This window comes from Carcharodon carcharias, chromosome 3 (assembly GCF_017639515.1).
Source record: "Carcharodon carcharias isolate sCarCar2 chromosome 3, sCarCar2.pri, whole genome shotgun sequence".
NCBI classification, from domain to species: Eukaryota; Metazoa; Chordata; class Chondrichthyes; order Lamniformes; family Lamnidae; genus Carcharodon; species Carcharodon carcharias.
The window spans coordinates 201747850-201760974 of NC_054469.1; the positions used below are offsets into that span (position 1 = coordinate 201747850).

Below are 13125 nucleotides of genomic sequence, written 5' to 3' on the forward strand. Positions count from 1 at the left end.
CAAATGCTAAGCCCAGATGAGAACGACGAAGAAATAAACCTTGCAAAGTTTTTGCTCTGAACTGTTTGAGATTTCTTTGAAACAGGGCATGATTTTCTAAACTAACGTTGTTCACGTCTTTCAATAGCTTCCTGGGGATTTGAGGCTGAATCACTTCAGAGTCATTTCATAGATCAGCAATAACAAGCAATGAAACTCTGTGAAAAGGAGCCATGGCACAAAACTCCTAGTCAACAGATGGTTATGAATATTTTAATAACCTCAATGTTGCGGACCTTTACGGCTTGTTTATGGGCGAGGGGCATTGACGATTTTTTTCTTCAGAAGCCTGCCATGGACTGTGCTCTGTTCTAATGTCCCACATTTTTTCAAAGTAAAGGTTTTCCATCATGTTTTGACAAATTGGCTTTCGGATAATATTTCTACTTATGTAAGTTATCATTTAGGCCCCAATCTTCAACACCAACTTAGGCAACTATTCAGTAATGCATAAAAGTAACTCTATCTACATTATACATTATATGTTCTTCATTGAAGCAATGCTATATTTCAAAATACCTATTTTCAACCTAATATGTTTTTACCCAAGTTTACAAGCTATGAATGAATGTCCAAATTGCTCGGACATTTTTAACCCTGTTATGTAAAATGTATTGTTTGCCTATACTCCAAGACAATCTTTCTGGAAATTATCAAACAAATGAGGAAATCACTTAGATTAAGTATTGTCTCTCCGTCTACATTGGCAACATGCCACGATTGTCCTGGAATCTTCATGAATTGTAGATTAATTTGCAAGACACTGCTGCAAGCAAAACGCAGGAGAAAAACATAGCAGCATGCACAGAAGTGTTGGGTAGCTACTAACCCATATTCTGATGAAGAGTCATACAGACTCGAAACATTAACTCTGTCTTCCTCTCCACAGATGCTGTCAGACCTGCTGAGTTTTTCCAGCTATTTTTGTTTTTCTTTAAGATTTCTGACATCCACCGTATTTTGCTTTTAACCCATATTCTGTGCCCCCTTTGCAGGAATGTGAGTTCGGCTGGTGAGGAGGCACGGAGAAGGATGAGAGAGTGCGATGGCCTCACTGATGCATTGCTGTATGTGATTCAATCTGCTCTGGGGAGTAGTGAGATTGACAGCAAGGTATGGCCATTTTCAGATTTTATTTTGCCTTGTGCTGCGTAACTGATGAGAATCTCGGGTAAAGGGGGTCAGGATTGTTGGACTGCGGAGATGCTGAACTCTTTGACATCACAAGAATATAATTTTGCCTCAAGGATTTATTTGTCACCCAAACTTGTTGATGAATGCAAGTTATCTTCAGGAGAAGGTGTCTGTGAAAAAGAAATTCACAAACGACAGGATATAAATCATATTTAAAATGTCTTTAGGTATGCTGTCATAAGTTGTATATAACCTCAACACATGGAATTATATTCGGATATTTTCAAGATAATTTTAACTTCCCTTTAAAGAACAATCAGTTTCCTTTTGCGGACACAGTATCTTCTGAGCTAAAGTTTCCATCTTTATAATATTTTAAATGAGAGATTTCCTTTGGACTGATTTTTATCCTTTCATTACATTATAATACAGCAGAGGCCACTTGGGATTCTCAGAACATTCTTGTCCACTGCGGGAGGCAATATGTGTCACATGGTCAGATCATTGCACCAGGCGAAAACTAATAGTTGAATATATTTATTGTATAATTACACAGAAGCAGAAAAGCAAGGCAACACACTGACTGTACATTCCTAATTTAAATAATGCTAATGAGCTCAAACATCAGAACCATTGTACTTATTGTGAGCTCACCTTTTCAGAGGAATAAATATGTGAACTGCTGCAGCAAGTAAAGGTCTGCAGCATTTTTAAGAACTAGTATATCCAAAATTAAGAGGCCTTAGATTCAAGGGTCAGGTTGTCCAAGTACTTCACAATGAAATTAAGGGGTAAAGGAAGGTGTCGCTTGATACCCAAGAGCAGTAGCCCACAAAAGGAACATGACAATAGCAGGAGATGGCTAGTACAATGCATGTCAACTCAAATGATCCAATACACAGAAACTCAAGTAAATCTGGCTGATTAGGATTGGAGGAACCAGCAAACCTGCCACGATCGTACTGATATTTAAATATTAAACATGGAGGATTGGGATCAGTTGCACAGCCTACCCAGATTTGCATCCATTTGTTTTAATGGACCTAAGGTCTGGCATGGTTTTCCTCTGTATTCCGTATTCCTACATGCATCCTTGGGCAGTGAAACTCTGTACAGTGTGCAAACCTAATAAATTGTCACTTGCATTTTCCGAGTGACTTTGTGCTTGGTTCTGAACCTAAAAGAAATGTGATATGCCTGGGAAAAGCCAGAAAGCTCATGTGACAGTAAGAAAACTCCTGTAACCTGCATCTCAGCAGGTTTGATCCCTGATCTATGTTGAGTGAGTTGATCTCAGTTTATCCTACTGCTGCAACTGGCCTCCACAACCCTTGAGCTGGGCATTGAGAGAGGACAGTATCTTGCTCAGTTGTGCTTCCTTCCCCAGTTAAGTATTCCAGATGCTCGCTGTTGAAGATGCGGGATAAATGCGTAGAGGATTGCTAGTATGATGCTACCAACTTACGCCATCTACATTAATCACAGGCTGATTCCTAAGTTGAGGAAACAGTGCCAAGCATTGCTACAGAGTGTCAATTCACAAAGGCGTCGCTTATAGAAACTAAGAGCAGGAGTAGGCCATTCAGCCCTTCAAGCCTGCTCCGCCATTCAATATGATCATGGCTGATTCTCTATCTCAACACCATATTCCTGCTTTCTCTCCATGCCTCTTGATGCCCCTAATATCCAAAAATTTATCAATTTATTTCTTGAATATACTCTGACCTGGCCTCCACAGCCTTCTGTGGTAGAGAACTCCACAGGTTGACCACGTTCTGAGTGAAGAAATTTTTCCTCATCTCAGTCTTAAATGGCCTGCCCTGTACCCTGAGACAGTGGCCCTTGGTTCTGGACTCCCCAACCAGGGGAAACATCCTCCCTACATCCAGTCTGTCTAGCCCTGTTAGAATTTCATATGTTTCAATCAGATCCCCTATCATTCTTCTAAACTCCAATGTATACAGGCCCAGTCGAACCAATCTCTCCTCATACAACAGCCCTGCCATCCCCGGTATCAGCGGAGTGAACCTTCGCTGCACTCCCTCCATGGCAATTATATCCTGCCTTAGGGAGGGAGACCAAAACTGCACGCAATACTCCAATTGTGGTCTCACCAAAGCCCTGTATAATTACAGTAAGACATCCCTACTTCTGAACACAAGCCCTCTTCCAATGAAGGCCAACATGCCATTTGCCTTCCTAATTGCTTGCTGCACCTGCCTACTTACTTTCATTGACTGGTGTACAAGGACACCCAGATCCCTTTGTAACTCTTTCGGGTACAAACCCGTTTCCATCTGTTTCAGATGAAGTTACATTGTTTCATAGTTTGCCATTGTGAGATTTGAACTCTTGATCTTGGGGTTACAAGCCCAGTACCATAACCACTTGGCTATTTAGGCCAAGCCCCAGATCCCTTTGTACATCCACATTCCCCAATATGTCACCATTTAAATAATACTGTGCCTTTCTGTTTTTCACACCAAAGCGTATAACTTCACACTTTTCCATGTTACACGTTATTAAGCCAATTATTTTGGGCTGTTTAGTTTTCTGCACTTACCAATGTAGCAATACATTTAATATAACAGCAATGAAACCCTTTTACATGTTGAGAAATGGCAGTGATACAGGGACGCCATTTTGTTAACAAATCCCCAATGTTGGGATGTAATTCATCCAATTCCTGAAGCCTGGGGCCTGCTTTTGTTTAATAGCATGCAAGGTGGTGAAAAGGTACACACAGGAAAGCCAAGTTTTAGGTTATGCCACAGGTCTTGTTGGTCGAGAAAATGAGCCCCGTGCAGTGTTCACAGATGCCAGATCCCCGGATCTGACAGCTGGCCTCTGTTGTACAGTTTTAGCAGTTTACTCGCTTAAACATTCACCACCCCCACGCCCACTGGTGTGCAAACCCCAACCAACAGAGGTTACACCCCAAACCTCATGGAGGCATCCGAAGTTAATGCTTCACTCTCCCTCTCACTGATGATGGTTTTTCCTCCAGTCATCAGTGGAGACTGTGTACCTGTGGAACTGTACCCCAGCATCAGTCAAGAGAGATGAGGGTGACTGGGTAATTGAAAGCTGGAAAATAAAATCATTGAACATGTAATATGCTGCCTTTGGCCCAGAATGAATGTGTTGAATTTTAATGATTGGCAGTATTTTGTGACACAGTTGGCCAGAACCTGCTGTCAAATCAATGACTAGTCTGTGGCACTCACCATTATTTATGGATAAATGGCACTGCAACCTCTGGTGAGGAGCAGATGTGCAGTTAGATGTGAATATTGAAATATTGATGTCCAAGTTGATGCTAGCTTTGTGAAAACAGCATCTCGACTTTGGCCTCCCCTTTTTTTTCTAGGAACTTGCTGCATTTGCCCATTAATTGCCCTTTAAACTCAGCTTGGAAAGTTGTCTTTTCATTTCAAGTGTAAGAACCCTTTCATTAATACGATGAGTGTTAATGACGGTCAGTCAACCTTTCTAGCACTGGTGTCCTGCTGCAGCAAATTTTGGCTCACTTAATCCACAAACATTTAAGACAAAAAGTAAAATTCTATACTTGAAAGTAGATTCGACAGTAACTTTCCAAAGGGTACTGGATAGGTACTTAAAGATGCATACTTGCGGAGCTATGATAAAAGAATAAGGTGTGTGGGACTAATTGACTAATTGGACAGCTTTTTCAAGGAGCTGCCATGGGCACAATGTGCTTTTTTAATCCTATAATGCAATGTGATTTATTTTGGTTTTTGTTTTCTCCTCCTAGACGATTGAGAATTGCGTCTGCATCTTGAGGAACCTTTCTTATCGACTGGCAGCAGAAACAGCCCAGGGACAGCAAATGGGGACGGATGAATTTGACGGGCTACTTTGCAGTGACAGCAACGGGAAGGATAGCGAGAGCTCAGGTTGTTGGGGCAAGAAGAAGAAGAAAAAGAAAGGCCAGAATCAGGTGACAAGTGGGCCCAGCTCAATTGGGGAGTGGGGAAAACTCAACCGATGATTACTGTGTATGTGTGTGTGCCATTCATAAGGACACCAGCCATTGGACTCATGTCCTTTTGTTTAAAGCAAGCAGCTATGTGTCATTTAGAAGGTGGGCTGGAGTTGATGGCTTTAACAGAAGGACAGAGAAGGTTCTGAATCACTTCTGAGCTGTTTTGACTTTATATTGATCTTTGTTACAAGCAATATGTAGTGACAAGGCATTAGGAATCCATGCATTTTCTCTACACTAATGTAGTGCCAAGGAGCATGCAAACCTTTTGATGCTTTGGAATAGTTTTGATGTACACTTCTCAATCATCCAATGGGAGAATTGTCCAGTGAGTCGGCATTTTAATGAGATGAAATTATTATAGCTAGGAACAACTTCTAGCAAGTAGTTCTAGTTATCTGTAGATAACACTGTCAAGGTTGTATTATCATGGAGTGCAGCAGGAGCTGAGTGAAAGGCTGCATTTTTCCCCCCTGTCCACTTAGCATTGTCGCGTTTTTAAAAATGTATTCTTTCATGGAATGTGGGCATTGCTGGCAAGGTCAGCATTTGTTGCCCATCCCTGATTGCACTTGAACTGAGGGTCAACCACATTGCTGTAGATCTAGAGTCACATGTAGGCAAGACCAGCTAAGGATGGCAGTTTTGCTTCCCCAAAGGATGTTAGCGAACCAGATGGGTTTTTACAATGATTGATAGTTTCATCGTTGCCATTAACGAGGTCAGCTTTCAAATCCTGGATTTTATTAATTGAATTTAAATTCCATCAGCTGTAGTGGTGGTTTTTGAACCCTTGCCCCCAGAGTATAAGCCTGGGCCTCTGGATTGCCAGTCATGTAACATTACTACTATTCCACCATCTACCCCTATCACCCATTTATAAATCTTGGGCAGCACGAATCCATGTGAGGAATGCAATATAGGAGGAATATAAACAACTGCACGAATGCCCGCAAAGCCCTGTTTGAAGTTATTTCTTAATGGGTTTAGCAAGTGTCTGATTCTAGGGTAAGATTTCTGATGTGCTAAAGATGCACAAAGCAAAAAAGAAAATACCTCTTAAGTTTGTTTGGTGTTATTTAAGTTGAGTGAACTCAATTTAATCTGCTGCAAAGTCCAATTGGCACTGGTCACAATTCAGGTCAATATACTGTTCCAGATCCTCCTGGAAATACACTGAACAGGCCTTCATATTCCCTTAGATACAAGTGGAGGGTCTACCATGTCCTCAATTCCCACCTCCCCTCAAGCTGGGAAAGTTGCACCACAGTCCTCTGGAGGGGGGGAGCTGATTGAGATTGACATGGGTGTTCCCTCCTAAACCAGGCAATTTTCAATTAAGTCAAACACATGCCCTGATAAAACAGGGTTAATTTTGAGAGAGGTACTCTGGATGCAGGGTAGCCTTGGTGGCTAGTGCATCATTTCAAGAAGTAAAATAAAGAATTTGCATTCTTATAGCACCATTCACAACTTCGGGACTTTCCAAAGAGCTTTACAGCTATTAAAATACTTTTAAAGTATAGTCACCGTTATAAAGTGGTACATGTAGCAGCAAGGTCCCACAAACAGCATTGTTGAGCAGATACTGGCTTAGGCATCTCTGCTGTTCATAATAGTATCCATCCACCTGAAAGGGCAAATGGAGCCTGGGTTTAATGTCTCATCCAAAAGGGACACCTTAAGTGACAGCTGTGGCTCAGTGGGTCGCACTCATAAGATTGTGAATTAAAAAGATAAGAACGGAAGAAATAGGAGTAGGTGTAGACTATTCAGCCCCTCAAACCATCATTCAAAATAATCAGGGATGATCTTTGGCTTCAATCTACTTTCCCACCTGCTCACCATATCCCTTGAGTCCCTGAGAGAACAAAACCCTGTCTATCTCAGCCTTGAGTACATTCAGTGATCGAGCATCCAAAACCTCGGGGGTAGAGGATATCAAGGATTCACAAGCTACTGAAAGAAGAGATTTTTTCTCATCCCAAATAATTGACACCTTATCCTGAGACAGTGACTTACCCCTCCCTGCCTTCTGGATTCCCAAGCCAGGGGAAAAAAACCTCTCAATGTCTATCCTGTTGAGCGCCTGCAGAATGTTAGATGTTTCAATATGTTCACATTTCATTCTTCGAAACTCCATACAGTATAGGCCCAATTTACTCAAGACTCTCATCGTAGGACAACCTCATCCCATTCCAGGGCTTAAGCAGAAATATCAAAACTGACATTCCAGTGCAGTACTGAGGGAGCACTGCATTCTCGTAGGTCTCATGATTTTTAATGAGAAATTGTATTGAAGCCTTGCCTGCCCTCTGGTGAAAATAAAAGATCCCACAGCATTATTTCAAGGAAGAGCTGGAGATTATTTCCTGTGACCTGGCCAATATTAATCCCTCAATCAACATCACAAAGATTAACTTGTTCATTATCACACTGCTGTTTATGGAAGCTTGCAGTGCACAAATTAGTAGTCACGGTTCCTACATTACAACAGTGTTGACACTTCAAAAGTGCTTCATTGGCTGTAAAGCACTTTGAGATACCCTGTGGTCTTGAAAGTCACAACATAACAGTAAATTTCTTTCTTTCTTTCTAAAAGCGCAGCTCTCTCTCAATACTGCATTGGCACTGTCAGCCTAGCTTATGTACTTAAGTGCTGGAAGTGGGAATTGAACCCACAGCCTTATAACCCAGAGATGAGTGTGCTACCAAATGAGCTGCAGCCAGCACCTTATACACAGTAGGCTCTTTGTTTTAATAGTCTCACTGCTTCCCTGTTTTCCTGTACAGCGTTGGCGGATTCGATTAGACAAATGTCACCCTGTTTATCCTGTTGCAGTGCTAAAAATTAACTTAGTTTCCTGCTGTTTTGATCTTGCTGCCACCTACTCCTACCCTTCATGCTAGTTGCCAGCCAAAGTGACATTTTTGAAAAGCTTTCTGCTACAATAATATTTTTAGAATCTGCTGTAATGGCAAACTGTGTGCATTGAGATGTTCGAAATGAAACTAGAGACGTCTGGTAACAGGAATACAAAGGTAGATTGTCACCATGAGAGGCAGAAGCTCCCTGTTTGAACTACAGCCTGATTGAAATCAAAAGCAATTTCCCATGCCGGATGGACCTTTTCAGCTCTCGACATGACTGCTGGCTCCAGCATTGTACATAAATGGAATCTTGGTGTTAGTGGCAAAGGCATCAGCCTTGTCCCTTGTGTGTATTACATTGGTAAATTTTGTGTTCTGCAATGTTTGTCCCAAGAAATTAAAAAACACTTTTAACATTTGCTGTGCATCATACACTACTTACCAGATCAAGTGAACCAGGCTACACAGAGCACTGTGCTCGCTCTCTATCCTTGTTTAGTTGCCTGTCTCAACCTCAACCCCTAATTACTACAAGGCAGTTTTCTTCATGATGCCATCACTCGTCATTTCATTAGATAACTTTAACATCTACAAAAATAGAAACCACGAAGAAAGAAAAATGAAAGTGTCAGTGGACACTAAATGGTACAATTTTAAAGGGGGTTTACACATAACGGTCTTTGTAGATGCTAGGACAAATCCATAAGACTGTTTTCATAGCATATAGAATCCTAGGTTTTATTAATAGAGGCTTGGTGGAGAAAAGCAAGGATATTATCCTAAATCTTTCTAAATTACTGGCTCAGCCTTAGCTGGAGTATGGTGTCTAATTCTGGGCATCTCGGGTTGCTAACTGTGAATTAAATATATTCCTGGAGATTTCATCACATGACTTACCCCAATGCTCTAGCCATCCGTCAACCAAAGTATCAATCCTTGTGACGCACTGCCTTCCTACACCAATGGGAAAACAAAAAGACCCATTACCCAATTGGATGATGCTTGACTGTCAGTCAAACTGCACATTTTTTAACCACTTTCAATATTCTTATATCTAGTAAATAGAAATATTCAAATATTTTATTTTAAATTATCTTAGGGACGTAAGGAAAGATATTTCTCCAGGGTTGCACACCAGGAGGTCGGCAACCCTATAGACATCCCATTTTAGGAAGGCCTTGGAGAGGATGCAGAGGAGACTTACAAGAGTAATATCAGAGACAAAGGACTATAGTTACACGGGCAGGCAGGAGTAGCTAAGATTTTTGTCCATAGAGAGAGCATCCTATTGAAAAACCATTGCAGCATGTGCAAAATTGTGATGATGATGCAAATAAAACAAGTAATCATAATTCATATCATTTTTATTTTAATACTCGTCTATAAAACTAAGTATAAAATGATAAAAGGATTGCACAATTATGAACATTTCAGTATACAAATAATTAAAATAGGTTGTGAAAAGCAGGTCTCCTTAATTTAATAAAAATGAAAAGGGCTACTGCACTGTGCATTTTGTATTAAAATCCTTAGATCATATGTTGTCAGGTTGAGTTAATTAAATTCTCAATCATTTACATATTATTTATGAATTTTATAAAATAGGGGGTTGGGCTGTTTTGTAGTCTGTTTATTCTATATCTTATTGAGCAGAGTAGACTCCTAGTTATTCAAAATTATGAAGAGTTTTGATAGAGAAAGAGAAACCATTTCCAATGGCAGGAGGGTCACTAACCAAAGGGCGCCGATTTAAGGTAATTGGCAATAGAACCAGAGATGAGATGAAGAGAATATTTTCTGCCTGAAAAAGCACTGGAAGTCGATTCAATAGTAACTTTCAAAAGGGGATTGGATGTATACTTGGGAACATGGAAAACTAAGACCATTCAGCACCTCATTATTGGTCCACCATTCACCCTCTAATCTCCTATATTCAATGGAATACAAGGTTGGTCTATGCAAACTGTTCACATAATTTAACCCTCTAAACTCAAATATCATTCTGGTGAATCTGCACTGCATCCTGGCCAAGGCCAGTATATCCTCCTTGAGTGCCAGATCGAAGAACAGTACTTTGGAATGGGTCTAACCAGAGCTTAACAAAGCTGAACCATAGGGCAGAATTTTTACCTTGGTGGGCGGGCGTGTGCCTGACTCACTCAAGCATGAAATGACCCACGATGAGATCGGGCAAGCATCCCGGCATCAACGCACAGTCGCGCGATAGCTCAGTCCGCGGGCATGCACGGGAATCGGCAGCGTGCCCACTGACAATTAGAAGGCCTATTAAGGCCATTAAAATATTAATAATCTTAAACTTTTCGCTGCCTGAGCGACCTTATGGTTGGCGGGCAGACAGCCTTTGCATCTTTTTTGGATACCTCATCCCACGGACAGGATGAGGTTTCCAACATCAAATGAAATAAAAAGTTTTAGATTTCACTTATAACGTGACTCTGTCACATGGGTAGGGACATGAGGTGACATGTTTTATAACATTTTAAAATCTTTATTTCTTATTTTTAAAACTCTTCATCTCCCTCAGGGAGATTTTCAAGCACTCATGCGTACGCGCGATGTTCCCCGCTCGTCCTGCCCTTCCTCTCCGCTCCCCCCCCCCCCCCCCCCCCACAGGCAGCGCTGAGTGCTCCTGCTCGCATTTCATGCTAGGCAGTCCTTCCGCCAGCATGAAATCGTGATCTGGTCTCAATCATGGGCAGCGTTTGGCTTCCCAACCGCAGTCACTGACAAGGGCAAAATTCTGCCCATAATACCCGAACCTTTACTTTCCAAAAGAAACTTGAAAAGGAAAGAATTGTAGTTCTATAAGGAAAGAGTGTGTGAGCGGGACTACTGTAATTTGATAGTTCTTTCAAAGGGCTGACATAGGAATGATGGACCAAAAGGGCACCTCCTGTGCTGGAAGATTCTATAGCTCTAATAAAAAGAAAGTAGGAGGAATTTTCCATCAATGAAACTAAGTGCGGTGTCAGCTGCGCCCAACTTGCCAATCAGAATGGCGGGAACCCGCGCCCGATTTTGCGCTTGGAGCCTCGTTAATTATGCAAAGGCGTGTATCGGTCCAAATCACCTGGTGGGTCGGTTGTGTGGTTGCTGTCAGCTGGCAGGTTCACAGGTCCCAGCGCCATTTTTAAAGGCCAGTCCAACACACAATCTCACTCTCTCCAGCCCATCAAAGATGTCTTCTGGTAGCCAGAAGAGGAAGGCCGAGAGCCTGAAGAACAAGGCAAGCACCACGCTTTACGCACCAGGCCTTCCAAGCCTTAATCAGAAGGGTGCAGGCACAAAGGCATGCGTTGTATCCTAGGGATGGCTGCAGGAAGCACAGCAGCCTCACCTCTCTACCTGGGAGACCATTGCAGAGCAGGTCAGTGCGGCTGGCACCCGTGCCCAAAATGCCACCCACGAATGATCTCATCCGCTCAGCCAGAGTAAGTCATCCTTTAACATCCTCCAGTATCATGGCATCATGCAATCAAATGGCTAGTCTCTTCAGAGAGCTCACGCAATCATTAGCAGGGGACACATATCAACGCCGAGACATTTACATCACCACCATCGCATCTATCATGTTGCTCACACTCCATCCTCTGACCCTTCTGGCGAGGGCTCACCACACACAGGGGACATGCATCTCATCCAACTTCTGCTGCATTCCATTCTCATCCATTCCTTTCTTTCTCCTTCATACAGACCAAGCTGGTGCACAACAGGTGCGAGACAGCGCAGACCAGGGGAGACACAACTGACATCATCGCCCTCACTGAGTTTGAGGAGGCTGCAGCCGAGCTGGCTGGGAAGGACAGGGATCACTCCTGTGCAGAAGGGGAGATCGGCCTCTCCCGCCAACCTAGCACGGATCACAACTCCATCACTTTATCAAATCCTGAAATTCACAGTGAGTTACGTGCAGTCTTATCTAGCTGATGCTCATTAGCTGGAACTCTATTTTCTATTTTCTAGGTACCAGCAGATTGTGGCCCCCAAGCCAGTGCGAGCCCCCAGAGTTCATCAAAGGACAAAGCTCCGGAAGAGCCATCATGGCACTCACCGCCCCTCCACCAGCTCAGAGACACACGTCGGTGGGGCACAGATGTAGGTTGGGCTTGGGCTCACTTTCTGGGGAACACCTCACTGACACGTTCCAGCAGCATTGGGAGCCAGGGACAGCCCAGGTCTTCGGAACTTGAAGGGCTGCTGGAGACCAGTCACCTGCTCAGACCAAGTCCAATGATTTTCCTCTGGAAGCGGCCACCAACTCAATGCTGGAGTTGCAACAACAGGCGGCAGAACATCAGGCAGAGATGCGACAGTCACTCAGTAGATTAGAGCGAATGATGGAGGAGTCCATCCATTTTCTTTCTGATGTTGTGGGTCTGACATACATGTGTCTCGAGGTCATCATGGGAAGCCTGGCAACGACCCTGGAGACCTCGGTCCAGCAGGTCTTGCCAGATTTGTGCTCAACCTGCACTCCATGGCCGCACACCCTGGTGTGCACCATCAGGATGTAGGCGACATGGGGTCGAGGCACTTCAACCCTCCCTCCAGGTATATCATCTCCTGCAGGAGTCAGAGCAGGGCCCTCGGGCACCCACAGGGAGGATGAGCATCAGCCGGACACCCTGGGGGCCTCCTCTCAGGACACTCCAAGAGTGTGTAGCCGCTCAGAGCCCCCTCTGCTTGTGACCCCATCCACTCCAGCTTCTCAGGCCACCAAGGGTGCACCTGCCCCTGAGCAGGTGACCCTTATCAGGCTGGGGCCCTACAGGTCGTGGGCCACCAGAGGATATCCACCAAGGTCATCACAGACATCAGGACGTAGCAATCAGCAGGCTGCCTCCACCTCTGCTGTGGATGTCGGGGCTGCATCCAAGTGTAGCACTAAAGTTAGCAAAGTTGAGAAAATTTGATGTCACTTTTGGGTCACGGGTGTGCTCGACATGTAAATAAATTGCACTTCTGTTAATACATTTGATGGTTATGTGAATGTTCCTGTCAAGTGAAGGCGTTGTGATTTTGTACTTTGGAATCTTCTTATTTTGAGGTTT

The 13125-nt window shown here is 43.2% G+C and overlaps 1 protein-coding gene across 1 annotated transcript in view; it reads left to right on the forward strand.

Moving 5' to 3' along the window:
• The window catches only part of LOC121276499 (catenin delta-2-like), a 943152-nt gene that overhangs the window by 732475 nt on the left and 197552 nt on the right, over window positions 1-13125 (forward strand). Inside the window, exons 12-13 of the mRNA XM_041184989.1 lie at window positions 1035-1152; window positions 4952-5137. Coding sequence (XP_041040923.1) covers window positions 1035-1152; window positions 4952-5137 — 304 coding nt within the window. The remainder of the gene's footprint in view (window positions 1-1034; window positions 1153-4951; window positions 5138-13125) is intronic.